The sequence below is a fragment of the Prionailurus bengalensis genome, chromosome B3 (assembly GCF_016509475.1).
Source record: "Prionailurus bengalensis isolate Pbe53 chromosome B3, Fcat_Pben_1.1_paternal_pri, whole genome shotgun sequence".
In the NCBI taxonomy this organism is placed as follows: Eukaryota; Metazoa; Chordata; class Mammalia; order Carnivora; family Felidae; genus Prionailurus; species Prionailurus bengalensis.
In genome coordinates, this window is record NC_057355.1 from 139,547,626 (window position 1) to 139,566,400 (window position 18,775).

At 53.4% G+C, this 18,775-nt stretch overlaps 1 protein-coding gene across 2 annotated transcripts in view; it reads left to right on the forward strand.

The window, feature by feature from the left end:
* LOC122469509 (B2 bradykinin receptor-like) overlaps window positions 1-18,516 on the forward strand; it is a 51,619-nt gene extending 33,103 nt beyond the window's left edge. The window contains exons 2-3 of one of the 2 annotated variants that reach the window (XM_043556963.1): window positions 10,738-10,920; window positions 16,959-18,516. In XM_043556963.1, the coding sequence (XP_043412898.1) occupies window positions 16,969-18,030 (1,062 nt within the window). In that variant the 5' untranslated portion in view covers window positions 10,738-10,920; window positions 16,959-16,968 and the 3' untranslated portion in view covers window positions 18,031-18,516. The remainder of the gene's footprint in view (window positions 1-10,737; window positions 10,921-16,958) is intronic. The other variant, XM_043556962.1, reaches the window with a different exon arrangement.
* Window positions 18,517-18,775: the final 259 nt, after the last annotated feature.

The window sequence follows — 18,775 nt, forward strand, 5'->3', positions numbered from 1 at the left end:
ACCGATCCTTTCGGGGCCTACGTTTTCTCATCTGCAAAAGGGGGCGAATAAAGGCATCTGCCTTACAGAGCTGTTGACAGGATTTGCGCAGAAAAGCCTCTGGCCCGGTGCCTGGTACACGCTCGACACGTGTGAGCGGCCACGATGGTGATGATGATGGTGATGACAGCTGTGATGAAGACGATGGTGAGGGCGAGGACCATGGTCTCTAACAGGAAATCCTGCAAACGTGTCCCGGCACCCGGGATAAAGTTCTACATCCATAACGTGGCTCGCAAGGCCTGTCATGAGCCAGCCCCTGCCTTGTATCTTTCCCTCTCTCCACTTCCTGGCTCGTTCTCTGCCCTCTGGCCCTGGTGTCCACAACTGGATAGAGTCCGACAGATTTTCTGTGCTCCTTCCAGAGCTCGCGCCTCCCACTCGGCCTGCACCCTTCCCTCCCCAGCGACTCTGAGCTCGGAAAAAGTTGCCCACCACTGCCCGAGGGAGCTCACTCCTCTAAGGGACTTTGGTCTCAGGGTAAGCGTGACTCTAGGATGTCTGCAGCCCAGAGGGAAGCCAGCCACCTGGCTGGAAGCGTGAACTGGGCTCTCGGCAGGTTGAAACGGGCTGGGAAAGCCGCCCTCCCACCTGCCCCCAGCCAGCCCAGCAACATGAGCGGCCCCTGCCTTCCCGACCCTCCGCGGCCCCCCCGCAAGCCCACCGGTGGGCCCCTGAGCCTGCCCTGGCCGAGTGGGTGAGGAGGTGGGGTCGCGGTGCAAGCTGAATGCCAGCGACCTGGTGGGACTGAATGCTAGCGATGAGGGCCGTCGTCGATCTCTGAAGTCCCTGGTGCAGTCTTCATGATTTGGAAAGCAAAGTCTCGATCCGCAGCCACCGGCAGTGCGGTCCCCTCTCTCCTTGCTCTTAGCCCCTGAGCCCATGGTAGAGCCACACCCTCTGACCTCTCACCAAACCCTGGAGGATTGGGAGCAGTGGGGGGGGGGGTGGGGGGTGGACAGGGGCGAGGCGAGGAGTTCACGATTCAGCAGTGGAAATGGCTGGAAGCCTGATGGCTTGCTTGTTGTTTTTTGGCTGAGGTCAAATGGCCCCATGATAATGTCTCACACTCCGCTGACCTCTTTTCAGACCCTCGTGACCCCTCAGGGAGATGGGCACCTGCGTTACTGCCAGTTCATGATGGGGAAACTGAGGCCCAGAGAGGGAAGTTACTTGCTAAGACCCCACCGCTCTTCAGGAGGGGTGCTTGTGACTTCCCCGGGGGGGGGGGGGGTTACGAATCTGGTCACCGAGAAAGGCCTCAAGGTGCCTTCCTGCAGGGACAGCTTCTGAGCCCGCGCTGGGGCTGTTTCTGCCCTAACAGAGTCTGAATCTTGTAGGCTTCGTGAGTATTTACCTCCTACAGAATCCACCCCCCCCACACACACACACACCAGGGGCTGGAGGCTGACACCTTACCCTGAGATGTCCTCCGTAGCAGCTTTATCGAGATATGACTCACAAGCCAGACAGCTCACCCATTCCAGTGGGTTCCGCTTGCCCCCAGAGCTGTGTGGTCACTGTTCTCTAGCTCCAGAACACGCTCATCACCCCCGCGTGAAATCCCCCAGCACCGCCTCCCCCCAGCTCCGGGAGCCGCTAACCCTCCCGTCTCCAGACTTGCCTCTTCTGAACATTTCGTTCGGATGGAATCATAACAGCACGTGCCTTTTGTGTCTGGTTCCCTTCATGTGCCCGATGCTGAGAGGTAACATTTCATTGTAGGGGGAGAACTTTGGAGGCCAGGCCTTGAGGCCCCACCACGCCACCTACTCGCTGTGTGATCTTGGCCAACCCCTCACCCCCCCCCTCCAACGGCCTTTGGCCTCAGTTTCCTCATCTGGAAACTAGGCAGCTAACACCCTAAGTGTGACTGTCTTACCCAGAGCTAATGACTCTGGAAGGAGGGCTCCCTCCATAAACTGTAGAGGGCAGCACCAATGTGACAGTGACTGCCCTGGGCTTGGAGCCAGGTTCCTGGTTCACATGCCAGCTCTGTCATTCCCGCCTCTGGGAATTCGGGCAAAGCCAGTCAGGTGCTCTGAGTTTCTGTTCTCTCGCCTATACGATGAGAATCCAGGTGCTGTGAAGAATAACAGAGATCAAAGCACTCTCGTGGGTTAAATAGTATTCCGTCCCCCCCTCAAATTCATGTCCACATGGGACCTCAGAACAGGATCTTATTTGGGAATAGGGTTTTCACAGAGGTCATTAAGGTAGGAGGAGGTCATACCGGATTATGGTGGGCCCTATGTCCAAGGACCGGGGTCCTCATAGGAGGAGGAGACACACACAGAAACACAGAGGCCACAAGGAGATGTAGTCGGAGATCAGAGTGACGGTCCCACAAGCCAAGGAATGTCAAAGATTCCCCAGAACCGCCAAGAAGCCAGGAAACATAGAAGACACTATTCCTCAGAGCCTTCAGGAGGGCCCCAACTTGCCGACACCTTGATCCTGGACTTCTGGCCTCCTGACCTGTGAGAGAATAAATTTCCGTTGCTCGAAGCTAGCCTGTCTGTGGCACTTGGCTCCGGCAGCCCCGGGAGGCGGCCAGAGGCGCTGTAATCGTTCTGAGGACGCGCTCACTCACCTTTGAGCCTGCCCACCGGGGTCCACACAGACCCCTTTCCCCCCAGCAATGCAGGAGTCCACCAGAAGCTTCCTTGAGGTCTCCTGAGGGCTGGCGATGCCAGCTGGCGACAGAAGTGTCCCTAAGAAAGAGCAGGATACTGTTTCCGATTCTGTGTCTCCCTCTCTCTCTGCCCCTCCCCCGTTCATGCTCTGTCTCTCTCTGTCCCAAAAATAAATAAACGTTGAAAAAAAAAATTAATTTCAAAAAAAAAGAAGAAGAAAGAGCAGGATAGAGCATCTGACAGAGCTGGAGGGAGTTTTTCCAAAGGAGGATCCCCAGGCCTTTCTCAAGGTCATGTAGGATGTTAGGGGCAAACCCAAGCCCCCCAGAGTGTACGAACCACAGACCCGCTAGAGCCGGGTTTATTAAATACCCCAGTCCCCAGGCTGCTGGCCCAGGACCGGGGCTGCCCTGTTGCCCTCTTCCTTCCCCAGGCCCCAAAGCCAGGCTGACTCAGGGCCTCCCAGACCAGGCTAAGTAGAGGCCACAGGGCCTGGCTCCCGGCTTCCAACTTGGTGGAAGGTTGTTTAGGGACAACCCCCACAAGATGAACCAAGACAGGGTTCTGAAGCTTCCCCGGACACCCCGTCCACGCTGAGTCAACTTCCGAGGCCCACAGCGAGGGCCAGCCCTGTCTGTCTGTTTCCTCTCTGGGGTCCCGGCCAAGAGAGAGGACGGCTTACATAACCCTTCTTGCGCAAGAACAAAGCAATAACCCAGGACAGCTCCCGCTGGCTGCGTCGCCACAGCATCTCACCTGATCCTCAGACTCTGGGAAAGGACCCGCTTCACAGACCAAGAAACCAAGGCTTCCGGAGGCGGCGCAGAAACCGGTCCGAGGTCACCCAGCTCCTCAGTCATGGAGCTAGGATCCGAACCCTCCCTGGCCTGTGGCTCTGCGGCCCAGACCCGCTCGCCCCGAATTCCAGATCAGACCTGAGGACCGGGGCCTTGCTTGCAAGTCAGATTTTTCCCCCAAAGTACCTGTCCACTGGGAGGAAGACAAAGCAGTGGGACCTTGGCATCCCGACGGCTGGATGGCCTTTCGGGGCAGTCTGACCCCTGTCCTCGTGCTCCATGGGGAAGAACAGACCCTCTCATGGCGAGAACTGGTTGTCTCTCCTGGGTGCCCCCACCCCATTAACCGCCCGAATTCTTTCTCTTCAATTCAGTTCTAAAATCATTTTCTCCTAGAGCCATAGGGCTCACTTTCTACTCTGTAAGCCACTGTGGTGCCATTGTTTACTTTGGAAGATTTTCCCCAAAGTTTCTCAAAACGAAACAAAACAAAGTGAAAACAAAATAATGACGACAACAACAACCAAAAGCAAAACCAAAACCCGGCTCCTGATTGGTCCGATAAGTCTCAGAACTGCAACCAGGACACCTTCCTCGCGAGGCTTCACAATGCTCAAAAGCGTATTAAAGGCCCTGAGAAGTCCTGCAAGGAGGCATGCTTCCCTAAGCCTGGTCTAACCCCAGGTCTCCCAGACTTGATCGGCACGGAATCTGTTTTCCACTGGCTGCTCTTCCTGTTCTCCTTGCCCAGCACCTCCTTCTCCACCTAAAATGTAAATGTTGGCACTCCTCAGGCTTCGACCCTAAGCCTTCTTCTCTTCTCTCTGCGTGGGCCACCTTACTAATCCCAGCCAGGATCATGGTTCTAAATGCCATCTGTGATGGTGAGTCTTACGTGTCAGCTTGGCTGGGCTCCAGCACCTGGTTCTTTAATCGCACAGGAATCCGGGGTTGCTGCAAAGGTCTTTTGCAGATGTGGTGAACATCCCTTACTTTAAGTAAAGGAGATTACCCTCAATAATGTGGTGGACCTCATCCAAGCAGTTGAAAGCCTTAAGAACAACAACTAAGATTTCCAGAGAAGAAATTCTGCCTCAAAACTGCTGCATGAGCTCCTGCCTGAGTTTCTAGTCCTCTGCTCTGCCCTATGGATTTTGACATAGCCAGCCCCTGTAATCACATGAACTAATGCCTTGGAATAAATATCTTGATTGATAGATAGATGATGATGATGAAGAAGATAGATGATCCATAGACAGATAGGTAGATAGATAGATAGACAGGTAGATAGATGATAGATAGATGATAGATAGATAGATGGATGGATAGATAGTTAGATAGGAATAGGTAAATATCCTATTGGTTTGGTTTCTCTGGAGAGCCCTGCCTGAGACACATCTACGCCAACAAACTCTGAAACGTTAGCTCTCTTCTGAGGCATCTTCTCCGAATGCCCAGTGGAGAACCCCATTCAAGTATTTCACACGTATCGTCAACGTATCTGTCTCTGTCACATATCTGTAGCCACCATGAGGGCTGGGACAGCCAAGGATGACCCCAAGTCTTCAAGGGAAGGTGCGGGTTGTCTTCAGCGTGTCATTTCTCCTGCGCCCAGGTCGTAGAAACATTTCTGATCACGGGGCACGGCCTGGTTTCTTGTGTTAGAGATACACGCTCACAGCATCAATCCCATCCCTGCAAAAGACATACGAGCACTACTGGTTTCCGTGGGAAACGAACTTGATTTCACGCCCCCATTTCTCGCCGGACGCGTAGGCCATTTAGGCCCGTGGGCTGACTGAAAGATGAGGCAACGGGCTTTCCATATGGGCGGCTTCTGCCAGATTCCTCAGAGGAAGGCCATAAAACTGGGAACATACGTACGCATAATTCATCTCATCCTGTGAACGTCCATATGATGAAAGAGTGACGTTTTCCGTGGATGTATTTCATCTCCGCAACAGCTGTCAGAGCAGGCAGGGCACCTTCGCTGCCAGATGAAGAAACTGAGGGTCTGAGCCTTCCCGGGACCTCCCCGCAGGGTCCCCCGGCTCTCTTCCCACCCTCGCCCCCCCTCCCCCAGAGCCAGGGGAGTATCTGCGTTCTCAGGGAACTCACTCCGATCTGAAACCGTTTCGTGCTTTGCTGCACCAAAACAACAGCTTTTGGGGGCAAATCTGCACAGAGCGGACGCCAGGGCAGGGGCTGAGTGGTCCTCAAAAGGAATGAGAAAACGCGGTCTGAGGCTCGACCCTGGGCTGACTCCTAAGTTCCAAGTAAGCCTTCCACAAACAACATTTGTGCACGTCCACGTGCTGGGCCTTCCACCTACAATGTTTTTGCATTTGTTTGTTTGTTTGTTTGTTTGTTTTGGCTGGCCCACCTCCCAAACTCCTATTCATCTCTCAAAACCCCAGTCAAATATCCCTCTGCCATAATTCTTCCAAGACTTCCATTCTTTAGGCCTTCATACTCGGACGTAACCTTGGCTCTTCATTACCATTCTGCCTTCCAAGGCGTGCAGTCACTGTCTGCCTGCCTGCCTGTCTTTGTCCTCAGACGGACCCCGCGCTCCACAAGGGGACACGGAAAAGGCTTTGTTCACCTCCGTCTTCCCATTGCCCACAAGGGACCTGGAGCCCCCAAGGGGTTCAGGACGTGCGTGTTGACATAGGGACAAACTATTGATATTCCGATATGCAGCATAAATAAATAGGGTTATGAATTTATTCAGCAAATACGTGCTGATTGAGCACGTCGGCTCTGTTGTAGGAGTTCGGGAGTAAGACTCTCATCAAAAGAGGTAAACACCTTGCCTGGTGGAGACACAGGAAGTGAAAACTAAACAGTGTAGCCAGGTGGTGAGAAAAATGAAGAGGGCAGAAGGGAGGAGGTATTACTTCAGGGAAGGGCTCTCTGATAAGGGGGGATTTGTGGGGGCCAGGAGGACCCGAGGGATGTGGCTGTCTACGGGAAGGGTGCTCCGGGCACAGGGAATGGCCAGTGCAAAGGCCCTGAGGCGGAGAGGACGTGGCACGTCTGAGACAGAGCAAAGAGGCCAGAGAGCCAGTGGATGAGCGGGTGGGGAGCGTGAAAAGGACACTGAGAAAGGCAGCAGGGCTGTGCAGCCTTGTGGGTGGGCCACTGTCGATCCCAGCACTTTCCTGTCCCTGCGAGGGGAGCCTGAGGGTTTCAGGCAGAGACGTGACCTGGTCTGGCTCAGGCTTTAGAACATAGAGGATTGTGGCTGACCTTCCCTGGTCACAGGTCATTTCCAAGTGTTGCACCCCGGCCCTGGCTGCATTAGCTCTGGGATTCTCCTGACTCCCCTCAGGGAGGGCCTGCTGAGTCTCACTGTCCAGGCAGCGTTTTATGTGCAAATTTCTAAACTTGCACTGGTTTGTGGAACCCCTGGCCCAGTGGGCTATTTTCTGCTGAGTGGCCGGTGCCCAGAGCCCCTTACTTCTAAATTTTTTTTTTAACGTTTATTTTTATTTTTGAGACACAGAGAGACAGAGCATGAACAGGGGAGGGGCAGAGAGAGAGGGAGACACAGAATCCGAAACAGGCTCCAGGCTCTAAGCTGTCAGCACGGAGCCCGACGCGGGGCTCGAACTCACGGACCGCGAGATCATGACCTGAGCCGAAGTCGGACGCTTAACCGACCGAGCCACCTAGGCGCCCCGCCCCTCACTTCTAAATGGCCGTCGGCTCAGACCAGGGCAGTGCTCCCAGCTGCCTGCATGCCCGGGACACCTTCAAGCCGGCCCCCGTCGCCCTGTCGCTTTCCAGGTATCTGTGCCTTGTTACACCTACAAACTGTAGGATTTTGCATCTTGACACCAGACCCTGGCCCCATCCGTCCCCACCCCCTCTGTGCTGCACGCTGCGGGCTCTCGTATAGTGGCGTTTGCACACTTGGCTGCAAATGTTGGCTCGATCGCTTGCCAGACGCATGGAACATGAGCGGCCCCCGGGGGCAAGGGGGGGGCGCCAGGCTTCCTCCTCCCTGCCCCCTGGCACCCAGCAGCCACCTGGCACCTTGCAGGTGCTCCCTACGTGTGTGCAGAATAGAAGGTGAACACTCAGACCTGTGCTCACAGAGGACCAAAGGGGCCTTGAATGACGGAGGCGCATTAAGCAGAAAGACAGGGGCGGTGGGGGTGGGGGGGCATTTCCAGCAAACGCTCACAGGAAGGCGTGTCCAGAGGCATTAGGAGCCCAGGAGTCACCCGTCAGGAAATGTCCCAGGGTGGAGGGTGGCTCCGCGTGTTACCGTAGGACCACAGGGGAGTCTGAATTCCAGGGGGTTTAGCTGTTGTCCTAGGAAATGACAAAATCCAGGTGCTCTGGAATATTAATCCAGCACAAGCATGGACAGAAGGACAAAACTCAGAAAGCTAGGAGATTGGGAGTTCTTTGTCGCAGACGTGTCTGCCACGTGACTGTCTAACACCTACGGCCGGAAGGAAGGCTTGGACGGAGGGGAAGGACGGCCGGCTGGGCCTTCGGTCCCGGCCAGAAGCGGGCCGGCCTCGGTTCCTTTCCTGCGGCCACACGTAAAGATGATAAAAGAGACAGCTCGTGTCTTGTGAGGACTGAGCGAGAGCCCTGAAGGTGTCCGACATCTGGAAGTCACCTGTAGAGATGAGCCCAGGGAGGTGACCTTGCAGAACCTGCTGGACGTGACTAGGAGAGGAGACAGGGTGATTCTGGGGTTTAGTGACCAGAGAACTGTGTGTGTGCCATGGTGGGACTGTGACCCGTGTGTCCCCAAGTCCCTTAAGCTCAAGCTCACCTTCTCGGAATATGCATGGAGCATAGCCCGAGCCCTCAGCTCAGGAGACCCCGCTGCCTGGAGTCCCCAGCATCAGCATCAGGGACAATCCAGGGAAGGTTGACCTGTCCCAGCACACTGGCCAGGCTGTCCTGTTTCTACACGGCAGCCCTGGGTGTCTTTCCAGCCGCCTCTTCATGCCTTAGAATAGTCTCTTTGCTGTCCTGTTCTCCCTACAGAGGCCCCACACAGGCCCCCGGCCCCAGAGGACCCTCACCCCACTCCTGGCCTCCCCCTGCCTCCACGTTACAGGGGCCTGTACCCCTTCCTAGATGTAGGATTCCCTCACCCTGCCCTTAACCCCCCAGAATCCAGGCCCCCTCTCCCCACAGACTTGGGGTCCCTCACCCTGCCCTCAACCCCGCAAAGTCAGACCCCTCTTCCCAAGACCTGAGGTTCTCTCGCCCTGCCCTTAACCCCCCAGAATTCAGGCCCCCTCTCCCTAACACTCGGGGTTCCCTCGCCTTGTCCTCAACTTCCCAGAATTTAGGTCCCCTCTCCCCACAGACTTGGGGTTCCCTCACCCTGCCCTCAACCCCTCCCCAGAATTCAGGCCCCCTGTCCCTAAGACTTGGGGTTCCCTCGCCTTGCCCTCAGCCCCTGGAATTCAGGCCCCCTCTCCCCACAGCCCCAGAGGCAGAGGGCAACTCCACTTCATTTCCCACCCCGAGTGAGCCATAGGAGGAACATCCGTATTCCTAAAAGAACTTTCCACCCCGCCCGCAGGGGGAGCCCCCAAGGCTTTGGCAAGGCTGCCACAGAGTCATCTCCCGAAGCCCCGCTCATCAGCCATCACGTGGCAAGTGGGCCACCAGCAGTGGGGGCCACAGGGTCCTGCCACACACAGGCCCCTTCTCACCGTCTCACCGTTTCTCCCCGACGTGAGGCGGGGCCAGGGTCCGACGGAGTGGCTCACCTCCCGCGGAGCTGGTCTCAGGGACCCTCCCGAGTCAATGCCTGTCTGGGCAGGAAGGCATCTCCTAAGACAGACACTGGTGAGAAGCAGTCCAGTCTCCACTCCTATGGAAGAGAGAAAAGGCAGTCAGTCTCTGCAAATGGTTTCCACTGGTGAGACTCCCATCTTTGTTACTGAAGGCCTGGGATTTGGAGGCCTTCTCTGATGAAAAGCTACCCAGACGCTGGCCGACATTCGCCTAACGTCTGCGTGACTAAAACATCCCAGGTCTCTCCTCACGTGAAGGGACCGTCCCCAAAGACAAATTCCAGTCTCCTCCCTCAAATGCTCCCCAGCTGCTGAGTCTCGGAATCTTTGTTTCTTCGGTTTCCACAATTTTAACATATCTAGCAACAGGAGAAACTTGCTAGAAAGTTCTAAAGTGCAGTTTGTCCCCACTGAGGTGTCAGTACAGAGAAAGGAAACAGAGAAGCCTAGATTCTGAAGACAAAGGGGACATTCTTCTGCCCCAGACACGTTGGGTTCAAGGTGGCATCAAAAGGGGACATGGAGGGCCCCCCGGGTGGCTCAGTCGGTTAAACGTGCGACTTTGGCTCAGGTCATGATCTCCTGGTTTGTGGGTTTGAGCCCCGTGTTGAGCCCCGTGTTGAGCCTTTGTGTTGACAGCTCGGAGCCTGGAGCCTGCTTCGGATTCTATCTCATTCTCTCTCTGCCCCTCCCCTGCTCATTCTCTGTCTCTCTCTGTCTCTCAAAAATAAATAAATGCAAAAAAAAAAAAATTTCTTTTTAAAGAGGGGACGTGGGGCATCCAAGAGGCAGGACTTGGGTGTGGGGAGGGCTGGGGCCCTGAGATTTGAGGATGACCTTTCCAGAAGCCACAATTCAAGCCCCAGGCATGGATGCATTCTCCTGCATTTAGGGAGGGAGTTTGAAGCGTCTTAATTTTTAAGAGGGAGGGTTAGGAGCATTTCAGTGACAGGATCTTGAAGCCAGACACTCAAGAAAGCCAGAAATTTCTTACTGTCTGAACAGGAGGTCTTGAGCAGTTCAATTGGATGTGTGCAGACAAATAGGCTTCAGAGCTGCTGGGGAAGATGAGGAAAAGTGTTTCTGATCCCATTCAGTTCCGGACGTTGCAGGAGTCAATTTTTTTCCTAGCTCACTGTTTGTTTAATGGGGTCCACACTAACGGATTCTTGGCCGTGTGTCCTTGAGGACTGAAACTCAAAAGGGACGTTGAAGTCAGCTCCCACAAAAGCTGAGGTTTTGTAGCAAACCTCAGGCATGTGGGACCCCGTGGTGAACGGGGCACAGTCATTACTCAATGTCCACTGAGGCTCGAAGGGACTGGATGATGCCGGAATATGGTTTAAGGGCATATTGGCCAACATACTTTTTTTTTGGCAGAGTCCCTGGTCTCCCCAGATGTCTCCAAAGTAAAGAGGGGGGCTGGGAGCTGAATACTCTCTTGCCAGCCTTAGAGTACAGAGCAATTTTCCTTTTAAACCCCAGCTTGCTTCTTCCATCGAAAGACTCACTTTCTCGGCAATCCCTCCAGTGACCTCATTGGAGAGGAGGTTGGGCAATTTAAGGCCATCGCGTCTCCACGGTGCTTCTCAGCCCAGAAAACACCTCCGAAGGCAGCTCTCGCCATCAGAAAACCCAGACGAAGTCGCGAGCTTTTTCATCCCCGGAGTAAGTAAACAGCCGTCTCTTTTTTTTTCCTTTTACGAGAGCAAGGTGTGAGCGGAGCTTCAGGTCTCGTTCGAAAAAACAAACAAAGCAAGCTTCCTCTTACAATGAAATCCTGGCAGGATTTTCTGTTTTCTTTACGTGTATGTTTTATTTTTTGTTTTAAACGTAATTCTAAATCAGTGGGAGAGATTGTATTCTGTGTGCCTGCTTCAGGGTTTAGTTGCTTTTCCAGCAGAAAAGGAGGAGTGTCTGGACTAGTTCATGGAGGTCCCAGAAATTCTTTCTTGACATCAAGGCCGTATGAAACACGTAGAGGCTGAATAATACAGCCCCTAATGAGCTCCGTGTGGACTCTGACCAGTTTCAATCTACGAATTTTGATTTCTAAAAATCAAATCGGTCTTCCCAGGGTTGCTTGCAAGATTTCATAAGGCCAATGAATTGGTTGGGTTCTTTGTGGCTTGAAAATCGCATCTTAATTATGTGACTGAGTTGAGATTCATTCATCTCTCTGTCTGCATTGCAAATGCCTTTATCTCACCTCACTGTTGAAATTGGAACGAATTCCACGAGGCCCAATCCGTTGAAGAAAGTGGTCTCCCGAGTAGCACATGCCAGGGTTGAAATATGCAAACTCAGAAAATATCACGTAGAAATTACAGAATCATCTTCTCTAGCAGGCCTGCCCGACATCACCTCTACGTTTTTCAAATAAGATCGAGTATTACCGATACTATCAATAGCTGCTGTTTATTGAGCACCTACTATGTGCCAGGCAGATATCAGAGCTAAAACTAAGAACTGGTGAAGGAAGGGCTCTCCTTTCTGTCCGACGTCATATAAACACAGACAACAGCTGGTAAAGACAAACCCTTTCAAAATGAGCCCAGCTTGAGCAGACGTGCTGTGTCCGTGGGGGGCCCACGGACACAGCTGGGTCCACTGGGACGGAGGGCAGTGTTTGCTAAACCAACCAGATTCGAGCTGAAGTCAGAGGTCTCTGCTGGTGGCTTGGGAGGCAGCCCCTGATTCCCTAGGGAGGGCGAAATTGCCTGAATTTCCTCTAGCTGCTCTTAACAAATCAGCACAACCTTAGTGGCTTAAAACAACACAAATTTATTATTCTGGAAGTCAGATGTTCAAAATCAGTCGCACTGGGCTAACGTCAAGGTGTTAGAAGGGCTGTGTTCCTTCTGGAGACTCCAAGGGAGAATCCTTGCTTTTTCCAGCTTCTTTTTAAAAATTAAAAAAAAAAAATCTTTTTTAATGTTTATTTATCTTTGAGAGACAGAGAGCGCGAGCAGGAAGGGGCAGAGAGAGAGGGAGACACAGAATCTGAAGCAGACTCCAGGCTCTGAGCTGTCAGTACAGAGGCCGATGTGGGGCTTGAACTCAGGAACTGTGAGATCATGACCTGAGCCGAAGTCAGACGCTTTAACCAACTGAGCCACCCAGGCGCCCCTATTTTTAAAAAATTTTAATGTTTATTTATTTTTGAGAGAGACAGACAGAGACAGAGCATGAGCGGGGCAGGGACAGAGAGAGAAGGAGACACAGGATCCAAAGCAGGCCCCAGGCTCCGAGCTGTCAGCACAGAGCCTGACGCGGGGCTCGAACCCACAAACCGTGAGAGCTTGACCTGAGCAGAAACCAAGAGTCGAGCGCGTAACCGAGGGAGCCACCCAGGCGCCCCAGACTAGAATGTATTTAAGAAAATGTCTTTGCTGTAAGTGCCGAGGTACCTGCTAATCTCTGAGCAAATTTTGCCAAGCAGAGGCTATTCTCAGGTCTGACTCTTTACATACAAAATCACGTAACTCTTTTCGCCCACGTATGTTCACAGGTGATGCCTTTATGCCCTAGTTCAGAGTGGCTTTCAACAAACATTTTTACCAGGTAATATTTTTACTCTACAAATCAGTTGTAGTTACTTCCCCTTTTTGAACGTTTTGTGAAACTTAGAGGCCGCGCATCGTAGGTTTTCTCAATTTCGTCTCATTTCTTGTACGGAATACGAATTTACCCGAGTGAAAAGATTCTTCCCACAAACTGAGATATGCCAGAGCTCGCTACAGAGATTTAAAATCAAATCTTGGGTGCCACCGAGCTCGCATTCTTTAAACATTTTTTTCCCTTTCGCAATAAATGTCCTTTATTTTCTGCAAAATGCCTTCATTTTCAAGGTAATTACAGTCTGCTAAAAGCGTAAAAGCAGGTGTTTTGGTGCTCCATTCTTTGACTACCTTGATTAAAGATATCCAATTGATTTGGAACAAAATTCAAACAAAATTTAGAGTTCCGCTTTAACAAACAGCTCAGTAACATTTCCGGGCATTTAGGCTCAAGGTCCCCTAAAAGTGATTGATGATGGGGCAGCAAAGAAGGGAAATACGTGCTCTAGGGGTTTTTTTTTTTTTTTAATTCATCGTCGACCTTCTTACGAAAAGCTTGTGGTTCTGTAACCCTGTGCACCCATCTTTAGATTGTCTAAACTTTGTCAACTCTAACCTCCACTTTAACTGGTAGAATATTGAGGGGCGCCTGGGGGGCTCAGTCGGTTAAGTGTCCGACTTCGGCTCAGGTCACGATCTCGCGGTCCGTGAGTTCGAGCCCCGCGTCGGGCTCTGTGCTGACAGCTCGGAGCCTGGAGCCTGCTTCGGATTCTGTGTCTCCCTCTCTCTCTGCCCCTCCCCCGCTCATGCTCTGTCTCTCTCACTCTCAAAAATAAATAACATTAAAAAAGATTTAATTGGTAGGATCCTGAAACTTATTCATATGCAATTGCAAACGGTGTGTGCACCAGTGGCCTCTTCAAAGTCCATTTCTGTTCCACTGCTCTCTTATTTTCGAAAGAACGTCGCTGTTACCATGACACCACACCCCAGCAAAATCTGTATTTGTATTATCATCACAAAAATACAACTCTAGTTCCAACGTAAACAACTGAAACTGAATTTAGAATAGCATCCCCCAGAAGTGGTTGTTCCAGTCGCCCAGATGAAACTTCCAGAAGTTTGGCTTTGAGTCCGTGAATTGGATCATGTTGGGAAATGACTGATTTTTTTTCTAGTAGAAGAATCAGAAGATACCGATAACATTTCCTCTGTGTGGGGAGTTGTTATGAAGCAGACCCATGATCAGCTGTCATTTCCACTGTTACCTGTGCAGGAGATAAACTGGAACCAAAAATGAGCTGAATTAATTGGCAGAATAGTAGCTTGATCTGAATGGAAAATCCACGCTTCCCAGAGCGACCTGTAACAACGCCTTCTGCAGCTCTGTGGGTGCAATTGGTGTCTTAGGGCAGATCTTTTAAAATTACTAACTTCTGGGGCGCCTGGGTGGCTCAGTTGGTTGAGCGTCCGACTTCAGCTCAGGTCATGATCTCACGGTTCGTGGATTCGAGCCCCTCATCAGGCTCTGTGCTGATAGCTCAGAGCCTGGAACCTGCATTGGAATCTGTGTCTCCCTCCCTCTCTCTCTCTCTCTCAGCCCCTCCCCTGCTCACACTCTGTCTCTCTCTCAAAAATAAAATACACGGTTTAAAAAATTAAAATTACTAACTTCTGCAGGAGCAGCTTTGGGTCTTAGGTTTTCTTGTGGTTGGTGAAATCGCCACAGAGCCCTGCCTAGTGATGTAAATAAACATCAACAGTCTGTGCAACTTGCAAATTTGTTGCCAACTTCCTTGAGAAAAGGGAGCTCAGTACTTACATCCTCCTGAAACTTTCATCTTTTAGCTCATCAAGGCCAAAAGGGCATACTGCAAATTTTTAAAGTGTTTCCAGGGTAAAAAAAAAAAAAAAAAAAAGAATTCCACAAAAAAAAATAAATAAATAAAACGATTCCCAAATAACCAGATAAATATTTAGCTGTGGATTTACAGCACAAGAGTGTCTCGACTCTTCTGTATGCACTCGGTCAGAGTTCTCCATGTCACAGATACTCCACAGCCACCAGCCCTTAATCCCCCGTGTATCCCACTGACCTCCCCACTTGTGGCCAAGCAGTTCATTCTCCCCTCTGTCTACATTCTCCCTCGGTGGTTTCGTCCACTCTTGGACGTCCACTGTGTCAGCTCTTGTCATTGAATACCAGACTTGAATATCTAGTCGCTGGAAATCCCCACTTGATGTCCCCACTTGATACTTCAACCTTGAACCTTGACATGTCCGAGAGTGAACTCCTGATCTCCCCGCCGCCAAACCCTGCCCCATCTTCACACTGCCGTCTCCATCTCAGCTGATGGCAACGTCGTATGTCCGGGTGCTCTGGACAAAAATCTTGGCATCATCCGAGCCTTCCTCTCTCCCCACCTGTATCCGACTGAAAATCATGGCGGCACTACCTTCAATATAAAATCCGGAAACTGATTCCATCTCACCATTCCCCCTGCTTACCACCCCCGTGCTACAATTTTATTCAGTATGTTTACTGTTGTGGGCTCTCTCCTCCCACGAGGCTGGAAGCCTCTGAGGGGTCTTTGCTACTTTGACTCACTGCTCTGTCCCAAATACCTAGAACAGTGCCGGGTACATAGTAGGTGCTCAATAAATACTGGCTCAGTAGGCAAATGCATGGAGGAACTGGTAAATTACACCTCGGTGTGAATGGCACAGCGTGTGAGTTACACACAGCATCCAAACTCGAAAGTCATCGTGTCCTCGGTTGAGGAAAGTCGTGCTCAGGGACATCAAGCGATTGCTCAAGGTCACCCAGCCAAGAATGGTTCACAAGCTGCGAACCGCTGTGTGAGTGGGGATCATACGGGTCTCCTGAGTCAGCTGTGGCCAGCTGGACTGGCAGGTGCCCATAAATCCACGAGTACAGGATGCGATCCCTTCTTTCCGTGGGGTTCCAGAGGGCGGCGGGACTCAGTCTGCTTGCTTCCCACCGTATCCCTCCCCCGCTGAAACTCCGTGTGGGCATTTGGGAGGCAGGCCTGCTGTGTGGCTGGGACTGTGGCCTTTCGGGTCAGCACAGACTGAGGGCTCCCAGGACAGGCTGTTCGCTTCCGAGCCTGGCTTCCTCATCTACCGACTGGGAGCCAAACATGTAGCAGAATCAAGGAGACAGAGGCCCGGCCTCTGGAATCAGACTGTGCCGGGCTGAATCCCCTCTCTACTCCAGCCCCCTGTGCGACTGTGGACGAGTGATCAGTCCCTCCGCGCCCCGTTTTCTGAGCAAATGTAGATGACGAGGCTCTTACCCCCACAGGGCTGCTGGGAACATTAAATGAAAAAGTACGTCAATGTCAAACTCTCCGAATGGTGTCTGGCTTAGAAATCATCTCATCAATGTTAGCTGCTTTATTACTGTTGTTTTACTGCTGGTAATTTGCAAGCCCGGCTTCTCGTGCTGGAAACCTCCCACCGTTGTCCCTACCCCGTCCACCCCACTGGTCTGGGACCCAATGGACGGACATCCCCGCTCTCTGCACCTCTTGCTAGCACTTCCTGATTCTTTCTTAGGTCCTCGCCCACTGTCTCCATGTCTGCATCGCCTCTGGACGGTGAGCACCTTCAGGCTGGGGGCTGGGTCCTTTCCCTGGCAAGGTGCTGGCACAGAGCGGGTGCTCTTTGATGTCCGCCCAAGAGCGAACGATAATAATCTGGTTGTTAATAAGGCCGAGTGCTTCCTCTAGACCAGGTGACCATGCCAGGCTCTCCATAGACCCTGTCCCTGGTCCTTACCACGGTTACACGAGAGGGATACGACTAGCTTTGCCTTTCGAAAACGGAACTAAAAGTTAGCGGGTTTCAGTGGCTCACTCCAAGTGGCTGCGCTCGGAATTGGACTCGGCGTTCAAAGCCCTAGTCTTTTCCTGCGTCCCAAGGGGCGGCAAACTTCTCCCCAAAGGGAACAGACGGCAGCTATCTCCCGTTCTGCAAGCCGCAGCCTCGGCCGATACGTAAGTGAACAGGTGCGGCCGTGGGCCGAGACAGCTTTCTTGCCCAAAGCTGGCGGTGGGCTGCATCCGGGCCTCGGGTTGTGGCTGGCCGCCTCCCCCAGGTGATGCCGCATGCCGGTCGTTGCAGGTCGCCGCGGATGGCGTCCCGGACCCTCCTGGAGCTCCTGTCCCTGAACCGGAGCCAGCCCCCGCCCGCAAATGCCACGTCCTGTGACGACGCTCGGGAGGCCTGGGACCTGCTGCACGGACTGCTGCCGAAATTCATCCTCGCCATCTGCGCCTGCGGCCTGCTGGGAAACCTGCTTGTGTTGTCCGTCTTCCTCCTGCCCCGGCGGCGCCTGAACGTGGCGCAAATCTACCTGGCCAACCTGGCCGCCTCCGACCTGGTGTTCGTCCTGGGCCTGCCCTTCTGGGCGGAGAACATCTCGAACCGGTTCCGCTGGCCTTTCGGAGCCCTCCTCTGCCGCGTCGTCAACGGGGTCATCAAGGCCAACTTATTCACCAGCATCTTCCTGGTGGTGGCCATCAGCCAGGACCGCTACCGGGTGCTGGTGCACCCCATGGCCAGCCGGAGGCGGGGGCGCAGGCGGCGGGCGCGGGCCACCTGCGCGCTCATCTGGATGGCGGGGGGCCTCCTGAGCGTCCCCACGTTCCTGTTCCGCTCCCTCGCCGCCGTCCCGGAACTGAGCGACACCTGTGCCTGCGTGCTGCTGCACCCGCCCGGGGCCTGGCACGTCGCGCGGATGGTGGAGTTGAACGTGCTGGGCTTCCTCCTGCCGCTGCTGGCCATCGTCTTCTACAACGGCCAGATCCTGGCCTCCCTGCGAGGGCGCGCGGAGGTGGGCGGCACGCGGAGCGGGGGCTCCACGGATGGCAAGACCACGGGGCTCCTCCTCACGCTCGTGGCTGCCTTCCTGGTGTGCTGGACCCCCTACCACTTCTTTGCCTTCCTGGACTTCCTGTTCCAGGTGCAGGCCGTCCGCGGCTGCTTCTGGGAGAAGTTCATAGACCTGGGCCTGCAGTACGCCAACTTCTTTGCCTTCACCAACAGCTGCCTGAACCCGGTGATTTACGTCTTCGTGGGCCGGCTCTTCAAGACCAAGGTGCGGGAGCTTTGTAAACAGTGCGTCCCTAGGAGCCTTTGTCCCGTGTGCCCGGCCCAGCGGAAAGACATCCTCCAACTTTTCTGGCAGAAGTAAACCGGCGGGGAGTCACGAAGCTTGGCTTCCGGATCCGCCATTTCGGACATGGGGAAGTCCTGTTGTGGTCGGCGGGGACAGCGAGCCCCCCGAATGGCCAGGACCCAGTCCCTGGGGACCGTGGGTGTGATGAGGGTGGGAGGACTGTGCACGGGTGATGGAGCCATGGATCTCGAGAGGGGGAGATTATAGGGGACAGTCTGGGTGGGCCCGACGGAGCCACAAAGGTCCTTGTAAAAGGGCAGCGGCAGTGTCAGGGTCAGAGAAAGCCACGTGACAGCAGGATCAGAGGCTGGAGTGTCGTGAGGAGCCCCGAGCCGTTGCTGGCACCCGCTGAAGGCCGGAGAAGGGAAAGGAGACGCGTTCTCCCCTCAAGCTTCCAGAAGGCGCCAGCCCTGTAGACACCCGACTTCAGCCCGAGGAGACGGACTTCGGATGTCTGGCTTCCGGATCCATAAGGCAATAAAGTCGTGTTGTTTTAAGTCATCCAGTTGGTGGTAATTTGCTACAGCAGCCATAGGAAACTCATACAAGTTTCCGGTGCGGGTCTCTTGTTACATTTCCACTTGCCCGCCCCAAATTTTCTCCGCTGATGGCTAGGCATGCAGAGATGATACGGCTAGGGGTCCTAACCCCAAGGAACTTGCAGAAATAATTAGAGTATAAAAAAAGAAAACAAGAGGGCGCCTGGGTGGCTCAGGCGGTTAGGTGTCCAACTTCAGTTCAGGTCATGATCTCACAGTTC